Raw genomic sequence first — 18,366 nt, forward strand, 5'->3', positions numbered from 1 at the left:
GGAGGTTAGTGTAACTGAGAATCAGAGTTGGAAATCAAAGTGGTGCTAAGAAGTCTCCAGAGCTTACTAGACACACGCACGGGCACGTTTTCCATCATTAAAACAGTGCATGCTTCACTTTCAACATGCTTTTCTAGGACAAGGTACTGGGTATACACACAGCCCAATCACACTCACTACAGAGAGAGAGCATCCAGCACTCTGGAGGCCAGTCTCATCAGTGATGTCCACAAATCCAGGTTGATTTACTGCTTAATGTATGTAATATGCTTATACAACATACTCCAGACTTGGCGGTCAAAGCATCCAAATCTCTCAGGCAGCCTTGAAAATCTAAGCCTCTAAGTCCATGTTCAAATTTAAATTCACATCCCATTAACAGCCCAACCCAACTCCCACTTCAATCAAGGAAGAGGTTTCAGTTCTACATTGTCTTCCTCCTCAAAATACACTATACCACTCTCCACCCTCGCACCGGAGCCACTCAGAAAATAGCTCTTGCTCCCCAGGACAGGTTCAGACTCATATTGACCAATGAGAGGAGTAAGGTACAGAGCCAAGTGTACTGCTGACTACACTGTGCTCCAGGTGTTTAACTATAGGGACTCTTAGTCAAATGCTTCTGCTGCTCATTCTTCCCTAATGGCTCATTGGGAGAGCCGTGGTCACTCAGACAGCCAGGATCCAAACCACAAAGGGCTTTACAGATCAAAATCCAACACCGTGAATTGTCCCAGAAGGGATAATGAGACGCATCAAGGAACTGCCCAGGAAAAGTTATTCTGGAAGCCAGAAACAAACCAATGCCAGGGTGCATTACTACTGACCAGGATCTGACCTTCCCTTCCCTCCCCAACTTAACAGAAACGGTACTTGTTGCAATTTGTTGCACCTCCAACCTTCCGCTCAGCCAGATAAACTGATTATGCAAATAATTGAAAGAAACGACTGAGGCTACAGATTTTCATAAGCGACTAGTGATTCGGGATGCCTTAAAAGGGGGCCTGATTTTCAGAGGGGTTGGAGGCAGGTCAGCACTGTATGAAAACCAAGTTCCCGTGGACATCTCACAGTGGGCACCCAAAAAGTGCAAACATTTTGAGGCTGTAAAAAAGTGCATTTATCTCCCCATTTTGCTTGAGGCAGGTGACTCTGTGCGTTGTTTATAAGCCTAAATCTCTCTTCTCTGTGGTGTTTCATGGTTCACAGGGCCCAGGGAGGGCCGGGGCCGTGGATTAATGAATAAACTCGACAGTGTTCTGAAAAGGAGGGTTCAATTTCAGCTTATAAAAAAATGGTTATAGACTCATTACAACTGCCGGGTCTGTATCTAAGGAAGAACTTAAGAGGAACCATCAAATATTTCCATTAACATTAAACGTAAGAAGAAACTAGTCAGCACCTTGCTGAAAACAGCGAACAAACAAAAGATCATTAGTGAGCATCAGAAGGCAACTGGTTCTATTGCAAATCATGGACATTATGGAAAATATGGCACCCGTGTGGGTAGTTCCATTGGGTTTCAGACAGTGATTCCGTCACACAGTCAGGGAACCATGGTGCTTCTCTGTCTCTCAGGCAGAGCGTACAGGGCAAAGATTGAAAAGAAACATCTTGCAGCTTGGCTTACCAAGTCAGATTCATCTCCATCTTCCTCCTCCTCACCAGATTCTCCAGACTCTTGTTCCTCCTCAGATTCACCATCTTCCATCTGTAGTCAGCATCCCCCCAAGAAGAGAAAGAGTCGGCCATGTCAGCTATTTCAAACCAAAGCACCTTTCTCAACATACAACCACAGGGCTTCTGCCACCAAGCACCATCCATGCTCTAGCCAGAACGTGAACTAACAGAACTCACTTCCCAAAGCAAGAACCCCTCGTCTGTTAACTCCCAGCAGGGGCACGTGTACTGGGGCAGGATTGGGAGCTCCAATTCCAGCACAAGGAAAAGCTTTGCTACTCGGCATGAGAATCATAACCTTTGTGGCTTCCCAGAAGCAGGGCAAGCTTCATGTCTTCGCCATCTGTTTGGCTCCTACTAATATATAAAGATCCAGCCACTCAGGAGCGGTGATATGAACAGATATGGCGATGTTTGGTGCATCTGGTTTTTACTGCTTCAAATATAAACCCTCTTGCTTCAGGATATAAAACAGCCTAATCACTGAAGAGGATTAGGAAGAAACTTGCTCTTTGGTAAGTTCATTTTATGACTGTCTACTATGGGGTTTCTGCTTCTATCCCTTAAGCCTCTGGTTCTGATCACTGTCCCGAGACAGGCTATGAGACTAAACAATCCTGTATGGCAATACCCCAATTTCAAAATTCCTACAGCAGGCAAGGAGGAGAAGTAGCAGGTCACCAGGAGCCTTTGGTTCCATAGCCCTGTTCTCTGCCATCTCAAGTGCTAAGTCCTAGAAACGCCCTCACTTCATACTGTGAACTTTGGTTCCTCTCTATCTCTGTCCTGTCCCCATGTACAAAAATCCCCTTTCAGCTCTTTCACAGTCACTCGAAAGGCATCCAAATACCTTTCTGGAATTGTCAGCATCAGATGAGACCTCCTTCGAGGTCCTGTTGTCCTCTGCGGGAAATGCAGCAGACTGTTCAGCTCCATGTTCGTCTTCCTCTTCCAGGTCGTCAGAGTCTTCCTCTTCGGAGTCCACCTCTATGCTCTCCCCATTCATGTGAGGGCTGATGTCAATTAGGTCCTTTTCACCCTGAAACATACCCAAGTACATAAACCAGGAAGGCCACAGCAACTCATGCTCCTGGCCCAATGCATCTAACCACAGATTCACATCATCTTCTTTGTACCAGGACACCGGCTGTGAATTGAGTACAGGACGAGTTTTCCCTCAGAACCCAGTAAGGCTGCTAATGCATCTGGACAGAGATTTTGCCGCAAGCAACCTAGCCCTATCAACCTGGAGGACGAGATGCCAACGGGAGTAATGCTGGGCTCTTGTGGCAGTACAGAGCATTAATGGCAGGGTCACTGGTCAGCCCTGATGCTTACTAGGAGTAATCATGAGTAAAGACTGACCAGTTAACTGAAAGCATCGAATTTATTTCACAAAGGGACAGTTCCGTTGTGTCGTCTCAAGGACCCAGGGAGGGTCCCTCTGAAAGGAAAAGAAGTTCTAACACCCAAGCTGGGATTTTCAGCTCTCACGGAATTGAATGGTAAAACTCCCCTGGCACGAACTGCAGTGGGAGCACAGTCAGGCCAGCTCCGAATCCCACCTTTTAAAATCACCTGCCTTTTTCGCCTTGCAACCTCAAGCACTAACACGAGGGACTTTCCTGAGGGCTCCAAGGCAGAAACATTTGTCAGGGTCACCTTGAGAAATCCCCAGTTCCAAGAAAATCACAGAGAAATGGGAAGCAAAAAAAATTAGAAAGAGGTTGTTTTCATTTGTTCAAGGTCTCTTGACACACGGCACCTGAGAAGACTCCCTGTAACTGCCCATTTGCAGAACTTTCCCAACCACCAGCCATAGAAGGGTGGGAAATGGTTATAGTGAGAATGCAGTTGTAAAGAATGAATGACAGATCTACAATGAGCACATGGAGTTGGTCTCCCAGTGCCAAATACACATGGATGAAAGAGTCAAGCACTTTATTCCCCCAACAAGCAAGTCAGTAGCAGGTTTGGCTCAGCCCTTACCTTGGCACCCGCAGTGGAATGAGTTATGCTCTTAAACATCTCAATCATCGTTCTCTGTTTTAACACTTTGGTCTTTTTCTTGGGAACCAGGCTATAGGTTCCCATTCTCCGCTTTTTCTTCCGAGATACTGCAGCAGCTGGAGGGGGGGGAATAAAACACAAAGCAGATTCAGGATGGGAAGGAGAAAGCGTGGAAAGCAGAAGAGATGCCATTCGAGTGCTTTAAAAATGAGGTTACGAGCAGAAAAGCAACACAGAGCACAAACATAAGGGCTTCTGGAACCCACTGCTCCACTCACAAGTCAACCAAAAGAGTTTGTGTGCATGCACACACGTTTCCGTCAAAGCCGCAAACTCAACCTACGTTCTGAAATTCCCCTGCCCCATCCCCAATTCTTTCTGCTCCTTACATCACCACCAGCAAGACAGAGTCTCCCTCTCAGAACTTAGCGGGCAGTTTTGCTGATGATGCAGGAGGCAGAATAGAATCCAGAGCCTACAGGAGTAATAACATGTTTTAACCAGGAAGGTGATCAAGAACAACTTGAGAACACACAGGGAGCAGAGATATTGAACACGGAGATGGCTGTTATTTAACTTCACTTTAAACCTTGCACCAAAGTTTCAGTTCTCTTCCTTAAACGCCTCTATTCAACCCTTAGTTTTGTTAGCCTCCCTCCAGACCTCTAGACAAATCAGAGATCACACCTCAGTGCCTCACGTTGTCTTGGGAGAATACATGTCACATGCAGATTTGGTTCCGGCTCTTTGCAGAATAATGTAAGCCCAGGGAATGGCTATCTTGGGAATCAACATTATTGCTCTCTTGCTGTGAACTCTCAGTTCCTTTAGAACATTCCCTTGCATCTGATTTTACTTTAAAATTTTCACTTAAAGGATGTTAAAGAGGCTTCTCTTTAAAAGAGATGTGTTAATACAAGTTATTGTGATTACAAAGCTACACTTCGTAATAAGCAGAAACCAGTAGTAAACTACCATCAGAATCCTATGAAATTGCATATTAGCAGCTATAGCAATCCCAAAGAAAGCCTTCGGTGTAGCAATATCCCATGTGACAACTGAAGGGCTACAAATTTGCCTACTGTAAACAGCTTCACCCGAGAGTGTAAGTGAGTAAATGAAATGTCTGCTCATGACTGCCTTCAGCACCCAAGGGAAGTGGGAGATTGTGATGGAAGGGACAGGTGCCCTGCCCTCTACATACTCACTGAAGCAGAACACCAAAGCTACAACAGACTGTCAATATCTGAACACCGAGGCTCCACTCACCCATTCCATTCTCAAACTCTTGATCTCTCCCCTTCTAAAATTCCACCTGGCTTCTACTGCATCCCTCCAGCCAGAAACACTACAGCAACTTCTATTGCATCCCTCTATTGCAACACTACAGCCAGCACAGCTGATGTCCTCAGACTCAGAAACTATGTTAGTTACACAGAACTCCCTTGGATGGGGAGAGAGCTTCAACAAGGACTGCAGGACTAGGCCGTGAGCTATCCAAAGGCTGCAGGCTAGCACATGGTCCATGGTGTAGGAGGCAAACAGCATCATCCTTACAAGTCCTGCCAGTCTGGCTCAGTCCAAACTCCAAGAGTCGTCGATGGGAATTTGGGGTGCGAAAGGAGTTCTTTCTAATTATCTATCTTAGATGCTCAAGGCGCTTTGGTTCTTTGGGATCAGGCCTTGAAACTTCACTCTGACCTGTGGCATGACATATCCCTATAACTACAGTAAAGTTCCACAAATCTGCATGTAGTACAAACTGGCAGCTGTAAAAGAAGAATAAGGATGGGATTTTCAAAAGCATCCAAGTGATTTAGAAGCACAAGTCGTTGCAAAAAGTCAATGGGACTTGTGAACCAAAAGTGACTTGAGAGCACCTGAAAATCGTCACCCTAAATAAGGCAACTAGATAAGCATTCTGGGCCAGATCCTGCTCTCAAACACTGTTGTAAATGGGGAGTAACCCCATTGAAATCAGCCAAATCAATTGAGTTTAATACTGGGAGTAACAGAGCATATTCTGGCTCTAAACAGGCCACTATCAAATACTTTTTTCCAACTTGGTTTAATTTAGTCTTTTTAGGCCCCACCTACCCTCTCAAAATCAACTGACTGTGGCCCAGTCATGTGATAACATGGTTTATTCTCCCAAGTGCAGACATAAAAAACATATGGTACAGCTATGTAAGAGAACCATGTCTCAGCCTAGGGGGTGAGACTCAGTGCTGCACCTCTAAGGAGCAGAGCACAGAATTGTAGCCCTGGGAAGAGGTGCTAAAGCAGCTTTAAGCTACCTTTATGTCCTCCCAATACTGAGGTTGCCCAGGTAACCAGGGAGGCCCCCAGAATAACTCCAACACCTTATGGGCTGCAGCCCTGCCCAGAATCTCTAGTGTTGTGGACTGCGTTCCTGCCCCCAACGTGCGCCTTACGCTGGGGTTCCAAACGGGACCTGGGAGGGCAGCTCTACTGCTGTCTTCTGCAATGCCTGCACTGGAGGAAAATTTCCTCCAACGGGATACGCTGCTTTTAGGACCTCATTTACTCTGCTCAAGCTCTTGTGTTTCTCTTAAAGGGGCTGGCGCATAAAGGGGCAAGGATTTCCTCTTCCATATCGAACTAGGGAAAAACCATGGTTCTCTCACATGCTTTTAACATACGATAGTTTTTTTCTGCCTACATTGCCCAGAATAAGGGATATTTGGTCATATTCTTAATTAAATACATATTTGTAATGCAGGTGGGGCCCAAAGGTCCAGGCGGTGTCCATGCTAGCCTCCCTCTCCCCCAAAATTCCCCATCGCTGTTGTTCCACTTGTGCTAGCAAAGGCAGGCTGCTAGCATTTTAACAAACACACCTCAGAGCAGGTCCCGGCAACGCGGTGGTTAATACAATGGCAACTGCCCGGGTCTGAGCCACACTGGCACTCCACTGGGGCTAGCAACAAAGGGGAACTTTAGGGGCAAAAGACAGTGGAGACAAGGCCACAGCAGAGCAACTTTTAGCCTGCCCTAGCCTGACAGTCAAGTATCAGGGGGTAGCCGTGTTAGTCTGTATCTACAAAAACAACAAGGAGTCTGGTGGCACCTTAAAGACTAACAGATTTATTTGGGCATAAGCTTTCGTGAGTAAAAACCTCACTTCTTCGGATGCAGCCTGACAGTGTTTCTTCCCAAGCACAATAAAAAGGGATTTTATTATTAATTATTATTATTATTTGGCTCTGTCCTTTTTACCTGTCTGAGATTTTGTGGTGGCCACATAGCTCTGGTTCTGAGGTAGTGACTGATGAAGGCCTGGGAAAGGGGGCAACGGTGGGGGCTTGCCAAACTCCAAGACGTTTTTGTTGCCTTCCTCCTTGGATTCTTTTTGATCTCTGGTGTCTCTCGCTTCTTTGGGGTCTTTACTTGCATGCTGGAAAACAGAGATTAAAATGAGCCTCTGCATCCGGGTCAAAGGTTACTAGTTACATTCAAAAGGAAAAAGCGCGCGCGCACACACTCTCTTTCCCCCTCGCCCATTTGAAGAGGAGGGGTCTACATTCAAAACAGAAGCGCACAGACCCAGTCATTTATCCGACTGCTTTCCCCTCCCACACCAATCTCCTCCACCGAACAGTTCTTTGCCTAATCCCTGCAGCACTCTGGCAGCCCGCTGCGCCTCCACTCAGAGAGTCCGGCTCCCTTTGAAGGTGTCTAGCGGAGAGAGACTGATCCAAAGCATGTGTAAATAATGGAAAGCAGCAGATGCTATTTACACAGGCCTTTGGTCTCCCCTGGAGGAGAGGAGTTAATGCAACAGCTCTGCCTGCTCCCTGCCACACATCTGTAATGAGGTCCGTATGTGAGAGGGTGGACGGGCAGAGGCAACACAGTCTTCCAGAGAAGCAGTCTACTATGGTTTACAACACTGCGTGTAACACTGGAAGAGGATTGCTCTGTGGTTTTACAGCATCTAGCACGATGAGGATCTGGTCCACAAATGCTATCTAATAAAGGCAATAAACAACACGGAATTGGGGAAAGAAGGCGTTTAATTGTTTTGCATGACACGGAGATGCAAAACAAAGGCTTGGATTAAGCTTGTCTAGTCGCTACTGCAGAGACTAAGCACCAGGATCCCTAGGGTCTGATTCCCTGTTGCCCTGCTCCTTGGGTCCTCATTTACCCCGGAACAGAGTGGGTGTAGAATGCGACCATTCTGATGCGGTAGCATTTTACGCTGGCTTTGCTCTGCTCAATATTGGCCCATTCAAACTTCTCTGTGCCTCTGCTAAGCGAGCCGTCAAGGGGGTTAGATACCAAATGGGCCTCAGGGGGGAAGTAGGTTGTGAGGCTGTGAAGCCCAACGTTCTTTGACGAAAGGTGCTACAGAAATCCTAAAGCATTGTTATAAGATCACAAGCTTTGGGTTGACAATGTTTTGATGCTGCTCCGTTTGGGAGAGGGAGGCTTCTGGTACAGGAGCTCTGGACCGAGAGCTAAAATGCCCAAACAGAAAAAGGAAGCCAGACAAGGAAGACTTTTTTAAGCCCCTATCAGTCTAGGATCAGGGACCCATTCTCAAATGCTGCTTTCAAGTAACATGGCCTTGAGAAAAAAAAACTATCACAGCTCTGCCAAGGGAGCATTGCTGGCAGGAAATGAGAAACTGGTCACAAATTTCAAGGCCAAAAGGGATCATTATGATCATCAAGTCGGACCTGCATGAAACAGGCCACCGAATTTCACCTAGATTCCTGCATCAAGCCCAGAACTGCTGGTTGAGTTACAGCACATCTTTTCGAAAGCTAGTCAGTCTTGATTTAGAGACTCCGAGCGATGAAGAAGCTACCACGTTCCTTGGTAAGTTGTTCCAATGGTTCATGAGCCTCACTGTTAAGAAATCTAGCCTCTCTCTGCTAGATTAAACAACCCTCCATCACCAGAAATCTTCTCCTGGTGTAGATACATACAAAGCACGATCGAGTCACCTCTTCATGTCCTCTCTGATAAATTACATGGATAAATTAAATTAAACGTAAGAAACTCAAGTTTTCTAGACCTCAAATCATTCTTGTGGGTGGCCCTTTCCAATTTTTCTACATCCTTTTAAAAATGTGAATATCAGAACACAAGTCTTCCAATATTAGTCTCAGCAATGCCATATATGTCTGCTCGATATCCCCCGTTTATATATCCAAGGATCATGTAAACCCTATTAGCCACAGCATCACACTGAAAGCTTGTATCAGTTGGTTATCTACTTGGCTCCTAAATCCAGAATACAGTCTCCCAGCCGGTGAATATAGCCTATATTCTTTGTCCCTAAATGTATGACCTTGCATTGGGCTGCAGTCAGATGCATCTTCATCTGGCTGGATGGATTGAAAACATTGAGAATTGTCAACTAGATCACAGAAGAATGGAGGAAGAGTTTGTCAGGACCAACACAAAGAATTAATTAAAAAGAAATACGCTATTTGCTTTGTTTTCCTGTAATTACAGTAGAGAAGTCACTAAGGCATCTCAGATACTGCTGCACGGTAGCTGTTGGCAAATAGCAACTTTTAATGTCAATCCCGCAAAATAATATGCAAATTGAATTAGGTCTTGTAAGATTTGAATTACTGGAACTCCAGTGGGTAGGGAACTCCCTGAACCTACTATCTGGAGACACACACCTCAATACTAAGCAGACAGAAAGCATTTAAATGGAGCGATGTTACCGGTTCTCTCCTGGGAAGCCTGACTGGACAGAAGATTTTAGCAGCCCCAGTGAGGACAATCCTGGATATAAGAGATTAGGTTAACAAGGATCAGCAAAGATATGAAAGCATGAACAATTTTCTCTCCCTTCCCCAAACTCAGCCAGACGATGGAGAAGAGAAAGGCAGAAGAAATAAGGCATTGCCCCTTCCTTGTTCCCGCTATGAAACTCTGCTTTCTGCAAGATCATTATACACGTTCTATGGACAATTCCACTTAGAGCTTTTCCATTTCTAATGGCTATAAATTCTATTAGTTCCTCTGGTCCAATCCCTGGAAAGCCGTGTGGAATTGTACCCTACGGCAGTTTCGTGTGCTCTGTCCTGTCCAATCATAAATGTTTCCAGAGGAGACTTTCACAGCCCACCTCATCTTGTCATGGAGCTTCTCCTGATAGTCAACCTAAAATGCCCTTATAGTCTGATCTAGCAGTCTCAGAGCCGGCTCAAGCAACACTATTCAATTGCACCCTTCGCTGCCAGGCCAATGCTCTGGCATGCAACTGCCCCTCTGCGCTTGCCCGGAATTGCTCTGCCAAAACAGATGAGTTGCAAGTGTCTGCACTATTCAGACCTTCTCTCCTGCCCACATGCATCTCTCAAATGGGCATCTTGTGGGAGAAGGGGTCTCCTTTTTCTTCTGACACATGCTTTGCTTCGTCCTTGCAGGCTCTGTGCTGCTGCAGCGGAATGGTGTCACACACAATGCAGTGTTGTCAGCTGTAACTGTAGAAGTCACTACCCGAGCCAGGTAAAGTTCCCTTCCTTGCTTTTTAACACAAAGGAATAGATACTTCAGCTCAGAGCTATGGCTAGGACGGAGCAGGGACATTCTAGGGAAAATTTTAAAATAAACCCCACACCCTTAGCTAAAGTGAATTTCCTACTGGGGAGAAAAGCATCAGGCTAAGAGCATAGAAAGGGAGGGCTTCTATTGCAGAACAGGCAGAGCAGGTACAAAGAGCAAAGCTACCATATTATCGGTTACAATGTGCCTCGCCCCTGTTCTGGAAGGACCCACCTCCTGGAATGCATCTCAGGGTATGTCTACACTACACATTTAAGTTGAGCTGACATACAACCACCGCAGTAATTACTGCGGTTTTTCAGGTCCACACAACCCTCCTTCTGTCGGTGGTGCGCATCCTCCCCAGCAGTGCTTGTACCAACTGAAGAAGGGCAGTGTGGGGGGGCTGCCACGCAGGCTCTCAGCTCAGTGTGGAGCTTCCCACTGGAAGCCCAGCTCCCACCTGGGCTCTCAGCTCCTGGCAGCCAGGCAGAGGACTTGAGAAGTTACATCCAGTTTAATACTATCCAAAGCTGGGAAAGTACAAAGAGAGGTATTCTCAAATATTAGCCTGGGAACAAGGACAAAACTGGTGCTGAGTAATTTACCAGCCAATAGTCCTTCATCCAGTTTGCCATCGTCAAGTCCTAACACGAATCTGCCTCATTTCCTGAAAGTCCAAATTCCTCCCCTTCGGGTGGCAGATGTATTGGATTTCTCTTCCATTTATGTCATTTTGTTCAATAATAATGAAAATTGCCCCTTTGGAATTCTGAGAGCATGTGAGATTAAGGCCATGTCACGTTACTAGGATAGGAACACTGGTACACTATCCCAGCCCTGGCATGGACACAGCCGTATCAGAAGAGCTGGGCTATGTAAAACCATACTCGAGGGAAACTAGCTATACAGCTAAGTGCATATACACTAGAGGCTTCTGCCTGTACGGCTATGCTGGTCAGGGATCACGCCTCATCACAACCCTGACCAACACAACTATGCCCGCAGAAGTCTGTAATGCAGACCTGGCCTCAGTGAGAGACTTTAGCACTGATGAAAGATTCAGGATAAACAAGTCTGAGGTGCTCCTTTTATCCACAGGATAGGATAAGTTAATTTGCCTTGACCCTGACCTTGTGCGGCCACCTCCTCAGAAGTGAAATGGGTATGCAACTTCCACAGCCCAGTGAGTGTAGGTTTATTTGCTGAGAATGCCAATAAGGGGATGAATGCTAACTGTGTGTACTTTCAATGCTACAGACCCTTAGCCCTGGAACCTGGACTGAAATCATCTGGTTTCATGTAGGTTCATCAGAGAGCATAACAACATTCAGCTGACACCTATTCTGATAGGATTTAACTGGCAACCTAGAGGTTAAAAGCTCTATATCTCATTTCCAGTGCACTAATCCATCCAGTCCCCCACTATAGCGGAAGCCTTGAACTCTGTCCCCTGACTACACAGGATAAGAGGACAAGTACATACAGAGCTGGAGTATGTCAATAATGATGTAGGTTTGTTGAATCCACAGCAATTTTATTTATTGTTCTCATGAAAGAGTTTTGGCCCAGGGGTTCTTTTTGTGTTTGTTATTTTTATAAAGGAGCTAAAAAAAAAATAATCTAAGACTGGTTCTACTCTCATTTATCCCTCAGAGAGAGAGAGAAAACTGGTCAGGCTATCCCCCCACCGGGTCAGATATTCAGTCTCTTGGGGCCATTACTGTCTGGCGTCACTTAGGGCAGCCTTCGGGCTATCCTAACACCGCACAAAGAGAAAGCAGCGTACAAAAGATCCATTGAAATTAACAGAGTTACACCAGGCAGAGGGCAAAATCAATGTGGAAGAACACGTTCTAAAGCAGTGGTTCTCAACCTTTTTTTCATTTGCGGACCCCTAAAAATTTCGAATGGAGGTGAGGTGCAGACCTCTTACAAAATCTGTTGTCTGTATATATATAGCTGAATTCTGTTCAGTCAGTTTTCAGTCTAAGTCTTTCACAGACCCCCTTTGACGTAGTCCATGGATCCAACCACAGGTTGAGAACCACTGTTCTAAATAATGCATTTTCCCATAGAGCATCAGTTACACTTCACAGGAGAGGCTACAGAGTTATTCTCCCATGCAAGGCATTGTGGAGGCAGTCAGGGAGCCAAGGGAAGACATGCTGATGTCTAGCATGGGTTTCAGAAGATGCCCAGATCTAGACACAGAGGGGGCAGGATTGAACGGGATCTTTTCTCTGTGCCTCAGGAGAGCAGATGAGAAAGCTGCTGCTGTCAGAACAGGAGCACACTTATGGCACTTGAGATGAAAGATTCATTGTATAGATGAATGCGAGCGCTCTCCACCCTTTAATGGGATTGATTAGGTGTGTGTTATTGGCATGCAGCTCCCTTAGAATAGTAGGGAAAGTTATTAAAAATGACCAAGATGGAGTACCTCAATTTTTCCAGAGGCAAAGCAACTAATTAAGCCCTGGGCCGGCATGGCATACAGCATTCTGCCCAGAACCAGACAATTAAGAGGCCCTTCGTTACCAACCAAGTTACTAGCAAGGAAAGAAAACAAGACCAAAAACATATCACTGTGTCAGTGACAAACACTGGTAAATATCCTCCCACACAAATCATTTAACGAGAGGGCAGCTTCAGAGAGCACATCAGCGGACGCTTGCCATTCATCCTCGACATCCAATATACCCATTTCCAGCTTCCACGGATAAGCTCTTTCAGGCAGGGCTGCCTGTCACACTTCTCAGTGAAACTGAAGGCTTCGGGCACTTCTGTCTCAAACACTCTATTAGCCAGGGGCTTGAAAACCTAACCAACTAGCCAGGGGACTAGCCCCATTAAACCAGGGCGGCCAGGTCCAGAGGCAGCACTCAGTAAGCAGCCCATCTCCCTTCCTTCCCCAGATGCTGGGACATGGAGGGGCCACAAGATTCCAACCAATGTGCTGCCTCTGGGCCCCATCTTGCACATCAACCTCTGATAATTGGCGTTAGTGTAAATGGGATTCAAGCCCAGACTATCAAGCCAGCAAAATATATCACGAACTACACCAAAAACCTGAAGGACTGTCGTATTGAAGCTATGCATTTACATCAGGGTTGGTAGAGAATTACCATTTTCTTTAGCGAAATTCAAACATGCCAGAGAGGGTTTTGGTGGTGGCCCAGCATACGAATATTAACCTGGAACGGTACAGATGAGGACGCTGCAAAGCTAACTAACCACAGCAGACAAGCCACAGTACTTAGACTCCGACTGGCACTCTTAGACCATGTCTACATGTAAAGTTCCGCTGTAAGGTCTGTAGTGTAGACATAGCCCAAACATGTGATTTTAGACCGATTTCATTAAAGCTGACCCGTGTGTGTGGACACCTTATATCAGTTTAAACTTGGCTTATATTGCTTTAGCTTGCCACACAAGTTAAAGAGATGCAAGCCATGTTTAAACCAGTGTAAGAGTGTCCACACACAAAATTGAACCGGTTTAACTTCAGTTTAAAAACTGATTTAGGGCTTGTCTACATAGAGTTGTTAATTTCACTGTCTACACTTGAAAGGCAATGGGAATTCATTTAGGGTGTGAACTTAAAGTAGAATAAGAGTGCCCAGACATGGAGTTTTTCAAGAACAGCTATTGCACTTTAAATTCACACCCTACCTTAATTCGCGTTAATTTTCAAGTGTAGACAAGCCCTTAAGTTACGTTAAACTGGTGCAATTCTGTGTTTAGACAAATCCTTGGGAGCATTTATAATTAGATCTCATTCTTTTCTTCACAGCTGTTTGGGTCATCTACATTTTTTGGTTATGTACAGTTCATTTTCCTTCAGGAGAGACTATCCTTTCTGCTCTTATGGGACATTCCACTTGAAAGACAATCAGGATTCCCCCATGTTCCGACAGTTCTCTTCTCTGCAAAACTAGAGCACTCAAGAATGCGAATGCATCCTAGATGCTCACTGGCTGGCAACTTGTAATGGTCTATGCTTAGTTAGTCAAACGTGAGAACTCCCTAGCACTCTCTGAGCCCGTGGACTACATAGGAGAGCATGGAAGGGGTTTGGTACCAGGCTGTAATATTACTTACCATTGATATAACAAACAACACTTTGTAATGATGCAGCATCTTTTGTCTGGGGACCTTAAAGGAATTTACACCACCATTATCCCTGTTTTATGGAAAGGGAAACTGAGGCACAGGGAAGGAAAGTGATTTGCCTGAGGTCATGTACTAACTCTTCTGTCTACGCTGGGAAATAGGTCGGCTTAAGTACATCACTCCCGGGTGTGGATTTTTCACACCCGAGTGACGTACCTGGGTCAACTTAATTTTTTAGTGTTGACCCAGCCTCAGCGTTAGGAGCAGAATCTCGGTCTCCTGACGCCATCCCCTGATCGAACCACCAGACATTAGATAAAATAGATAAATTGCATTTCAATCGATAAAATACGAGGAGGGTTTTACTATCAAAGTTCTTAGGCTCTTCTAGAGTTGTGAAAATGAAGTTAAGTTTGATAAGGGATCTAAATTCTCATGCCAGTGGGGCAGAGTATGGGGTTCTTTACCCAGAAAATATATGATCAACGGAAGCGTTCTGAAAGCATTTGAGCCTAAAGCATACAACCAGCTTCCTTTTGGCCCATTTCCTCCTCTCGCAAAGCCTTTCATGTGCCTGAGGAAGCTGTAGGTGGACTAAGCAGAAAAGAAAAATCTCTCCCGTGGGGTAAAAGATGCAAGGACATGTGTGCAACACAGTGGCTGGGCTGCTGCTTCGCAAATATCAGTATTTTAAAACAAAATCACCATAGACCTGTAGCAATGAAATCTACGGCTGTGTTTTGGTTCCTGGCTGCTTTTCTGGTTCTGAAAGTGACTCCTGGGTGGAGAAACAACCAATCTCCACCTGTTTTGTTTCTACCAAAGACCACCCAATTCACACAGAAAGGGGATGCCAAGTTTGCTTGAGGGGGACTGAAGTCCAAGAAGCAACTCTCTCTTCCCAACCGATTTTTGCAGAGGCCAGGAGAAAAGATTCTACAAATTGAGGACTAAGGAATCCTAATTTTTTCCTATCCTTGGCTCAGGCAACACAAGGATCTAGCAGGAATAAAACAATGCTCTAAACATGAAAACGTGGAAGCTGCAGACTTCTACCCCCTCATCTGCTGTATGATCTCCAAAGGGTTGTTGCTAAGGCTGTGCCACCTGCAACTTAGATGTTTACTTATCAAGTGGAAAAGGCAGGTGTGATGGTGGAGTCTGATACTTTAAAAGACCCTGAGATACTATGGTGATGAAGGTCATATAGACAGAGAGAGAGAGAACCAGGAAACTGAAAAATGGGAACTAGTCAGGACTTTGTGCTACTCAGCACAGAACTGGATGTAGCCAAAAGCCATTGGGGGGAAAAGTCAATAACTATCCTGAATGCTGAACTGAGCAGACGTTTCGTTGTTTATAGAAACTAGATCAGATAAAAACGGAAAACCCTTGCTCAAATTCAGATGCAACGGCTTGAGCATAGACAGACAATTATTCAACACCCATTGGCTTGGTCTTATTGTGTATTTTGCTTCTCTCTCGATCAAAACTAAATGGGGAGAGTTCTTGGGGATGTGATTTTAAAAAACCTGTGTGCACAGCTGCATGCCTAATTTTTGTGCCGTTCCCGCGATTGCAAATGACCATAAATAGCCATGTGCTCAAGCAATCACAGTAACCGTGCACGTAAATTCAGCCATGCAATTGCTTGCAAATGTTAACTAACCCCCCAGCTTTCTAAAACAAACCCGCAGCTTTGTGGATTCAGGTACAAGTTATTCTGATTTACAGTCAAATAAAAGTGAGGCAAGAGCAGTGAGGCAATCTCTCCTCACCTGATGTTTATCTCTTACAGAAAAATTGCCTCCTCCTGTTCCTCTGCCCCAAGGGATCGCTCGCTCCATGTGAGGTTCCACAAGGGTTTGTGTTGTTGACCTGCTTAATCCAAGTGTATGAGAGGCCACCCTGGGAGATGGCAAAGCAGTTTTGGCTGTAGTGCTTTATTTGGATAAGACGCAGTTCAATGTTGTGCTTTCATCAGACCTGGAAGTGCAGTAGTGATTCCCCCGTCACTAGCCGAAATGGGAACGGGAGTGAGAGAGAGCTCCTTGAAGTGCACTCAAGAGAAGAAGGCAATCGGGGTAAGGTCGGGCAGGGGTGGTTTCTGCCCACCTAGTGAGGTTGTGTCTCCAAGAGTGCACTATCTTGAAGTGCCCTTGCTTCCAGAGTCACAGATGGTGTTGGCAACTAACAGGACCTTTTCCCATCTACCTCTGGCTAGGTGCCTGGGACCTTTTCTTTCTGATCCAGACCTCGCCACAGGGATCCTCAACTTTGTGACCTCTAGACTGGATGACTGCCCTGTTACCTCTGCTTGAGGATCATTTGGAAGCTGCATCTGGGGCGTAAGATGTTGGCAGCTAAAGGGAACACATTACACCAGTCCTTCAACAACTGCACTGGCTTCCTGTTTGCTGCTGGGTGCAATTCAAAGGGTTAAACCTGGCTTAGAAAGCCCTCTCTAACTTGGGTGCTGGCTATCTAAGAGTCTGCCTCTTTCTCCATGAGCAGCTCCGGCAGTGGAGGGCAGATGGGATGCTTTAGCTAAGAGATCCTAGACATGAAGTGCCAAAGAGCTGGTGCAGTGGAAAGGCCTCGGTTCTGGAAACCATTCCCCGCCTAGCTGATCTGATAGAGCCAGAGTTTGCTAATGTTTAGTGCACAAAGCAAAGCCCACCTCAGTTCTCAAGCATCTGCTCAAAGGGGAAAGGATGGGATTGTTTGGAAGTGGGTGTTCCCCATGCCCCAAATCCATGGTGCCTCAGAGAAGGCAGGACTGTATGTTTTATTAAGTGATGGGCATGTACCCTGAGTCACTAAGAAGGGCACATTTTATGAATGAATAAGTTTAATTAACAAATGAGAACTGTAGAAAGGGATACTGATCTGGTGAGGTACCAGGACACTCAGCGATGTGAGACAGAATAAAACCCAGACATCAACAGTGGGAAGTTCCCAGAGTTTTCCGTCGGGGTTGTGCATGATGTTCCTTTGAGTTGGCCTTATATGGATGGAATCTGTTTCCAAAGCAACCCTGTGGATTTAGTAAAAAGGCTGAAGATGCAACACAGCTGCGGCTGAAAGGCAATTACGGAGCTCACACAAACATGCTGGGGGAGGTAACCGATCAGTTGCACATTTAGAAACACAAACTGGGAGCGGGAGTGTGAAGCTAATAGCAGCGGCGAGTTATAAACCAGATCATCACCCCTGCCTCTTTGTAGGAGAAAGATCAGTGACCAACTGGACACTTCCAAATTACACCTGTTGGCTCAGATCAGGGCTACCATGTCCTCCCCCCCGAAACTCCAAGACCATTTAACAGCAGAGCAACTTACTGCAGTGCATATACATTACCAGGCTAAGTGTGGGTTTAGGCATTGTCTTCCGTGCTCTGTGGACCTTGACTTCAGCGTTCGTGGCGGTGGCTTTTTTAGCATCCATGTCCTTACTCCCCTCCCCGAGCTTGGCTGGCGGGGTGGCTTGCATCTGAGAAAAGGCGCTCAGAGTTCTCCCTTTGCTTGCTCCTCCTGGGAGGGTTTTCGCAGCATGGCCAGTGAGAGAAGCAAAGGTGCCTGTAGTCCTTAGGGGCTGCTCCTGCGCCATCTGCTTAGTTAAAATATATCCATTGCTCCCTGTTACAGAAGTCTGCGTGAAGTCATTAGCTTTCATGTGGTTCTGCTTCCCGGTCTCACTGTCTCGCTCCGAAATGCCATTCTCTGCTATCCTATTTAATTTAGTACTGGAGTCCTGCTGGCTCACTTTTGTATTGTCCTGAGTGTTTTTAGTTGGGTTTGGGTGGCTACCAGCTTCGTTGCGCTCACAGGAGCCATTGGTTTCACCATCCGCCGTCATTTTTGGTTCCCCTACTTGCTTTTCTGTAGCACTTTCATCTGCAGCCATGGCATTAAATCCTGGAGACAGAGGGCGAGAGAAAGAGGGGTTACAGGTTACTGAGCCTCAAAAGGAAGATATGGCTAACTGCCATAGTAACTATGTCACAGCAAATCCCCCCTCCCA

General features: G+C 45.9%; 1 protein-coding gene across 7 annotated transcripts in view; it reads right to left on the reverse strand.

Moving 5' to 3' along the window:
* EHMT1 (euchromatic histone lysine methyltransferase 1) overlaps positions 1-18,366 on the reverse strand; it is a 163,030-nt gene that overhangs the window by 52,638 nt on the left and 92,026 nt on the right. For all 7 annotated transcript variants that reach the window (XM_054007471.1, XM_054007465.1, XM_054007468.1 and 4 more), the window contains 5 exons: positions 17,704-18,260; positions 6,931-7,108; positions 3,670-3,806; positions 2,531-2,719; positions 1,631-1,711 (listed from right to left, as the gene is read on the reverse strand). In XM_054007471.1, coding sequence (XP_053863446.1) covers positions 1,631-1,711; positions 2,531-2,719; positions 3,670-3,806; positions 6,931-7,108; positions 17,704-18,249 — 1,131 coding nt within the window. In that variant the 5' untranslated portion in view covers positions 18,250-18,260. The remainder of the gene's footprint in view (positions 1-1,630; positions 1,712-2,530; positions 2,720-3,669; positions 3,807-6,930; positions 7,109-17,703; positions 18,261-18,366) is intronic.

Source organism: Malaclemys terrapin, chromosome 17 (genome assembly GCF_027887155.1).
Source record: "Malaclemys terrapin pileata isolate rMalTer1 chromosome 17, rMalTer1.hap1, whole genome shotgun sequence".
Classification (NCBI taxonomy): domain Eukaryota; kingdom Metazoa; phylum Chordata; order Testudines; family Emydidae; genus Malaclemys; species Malaclemys terrapin.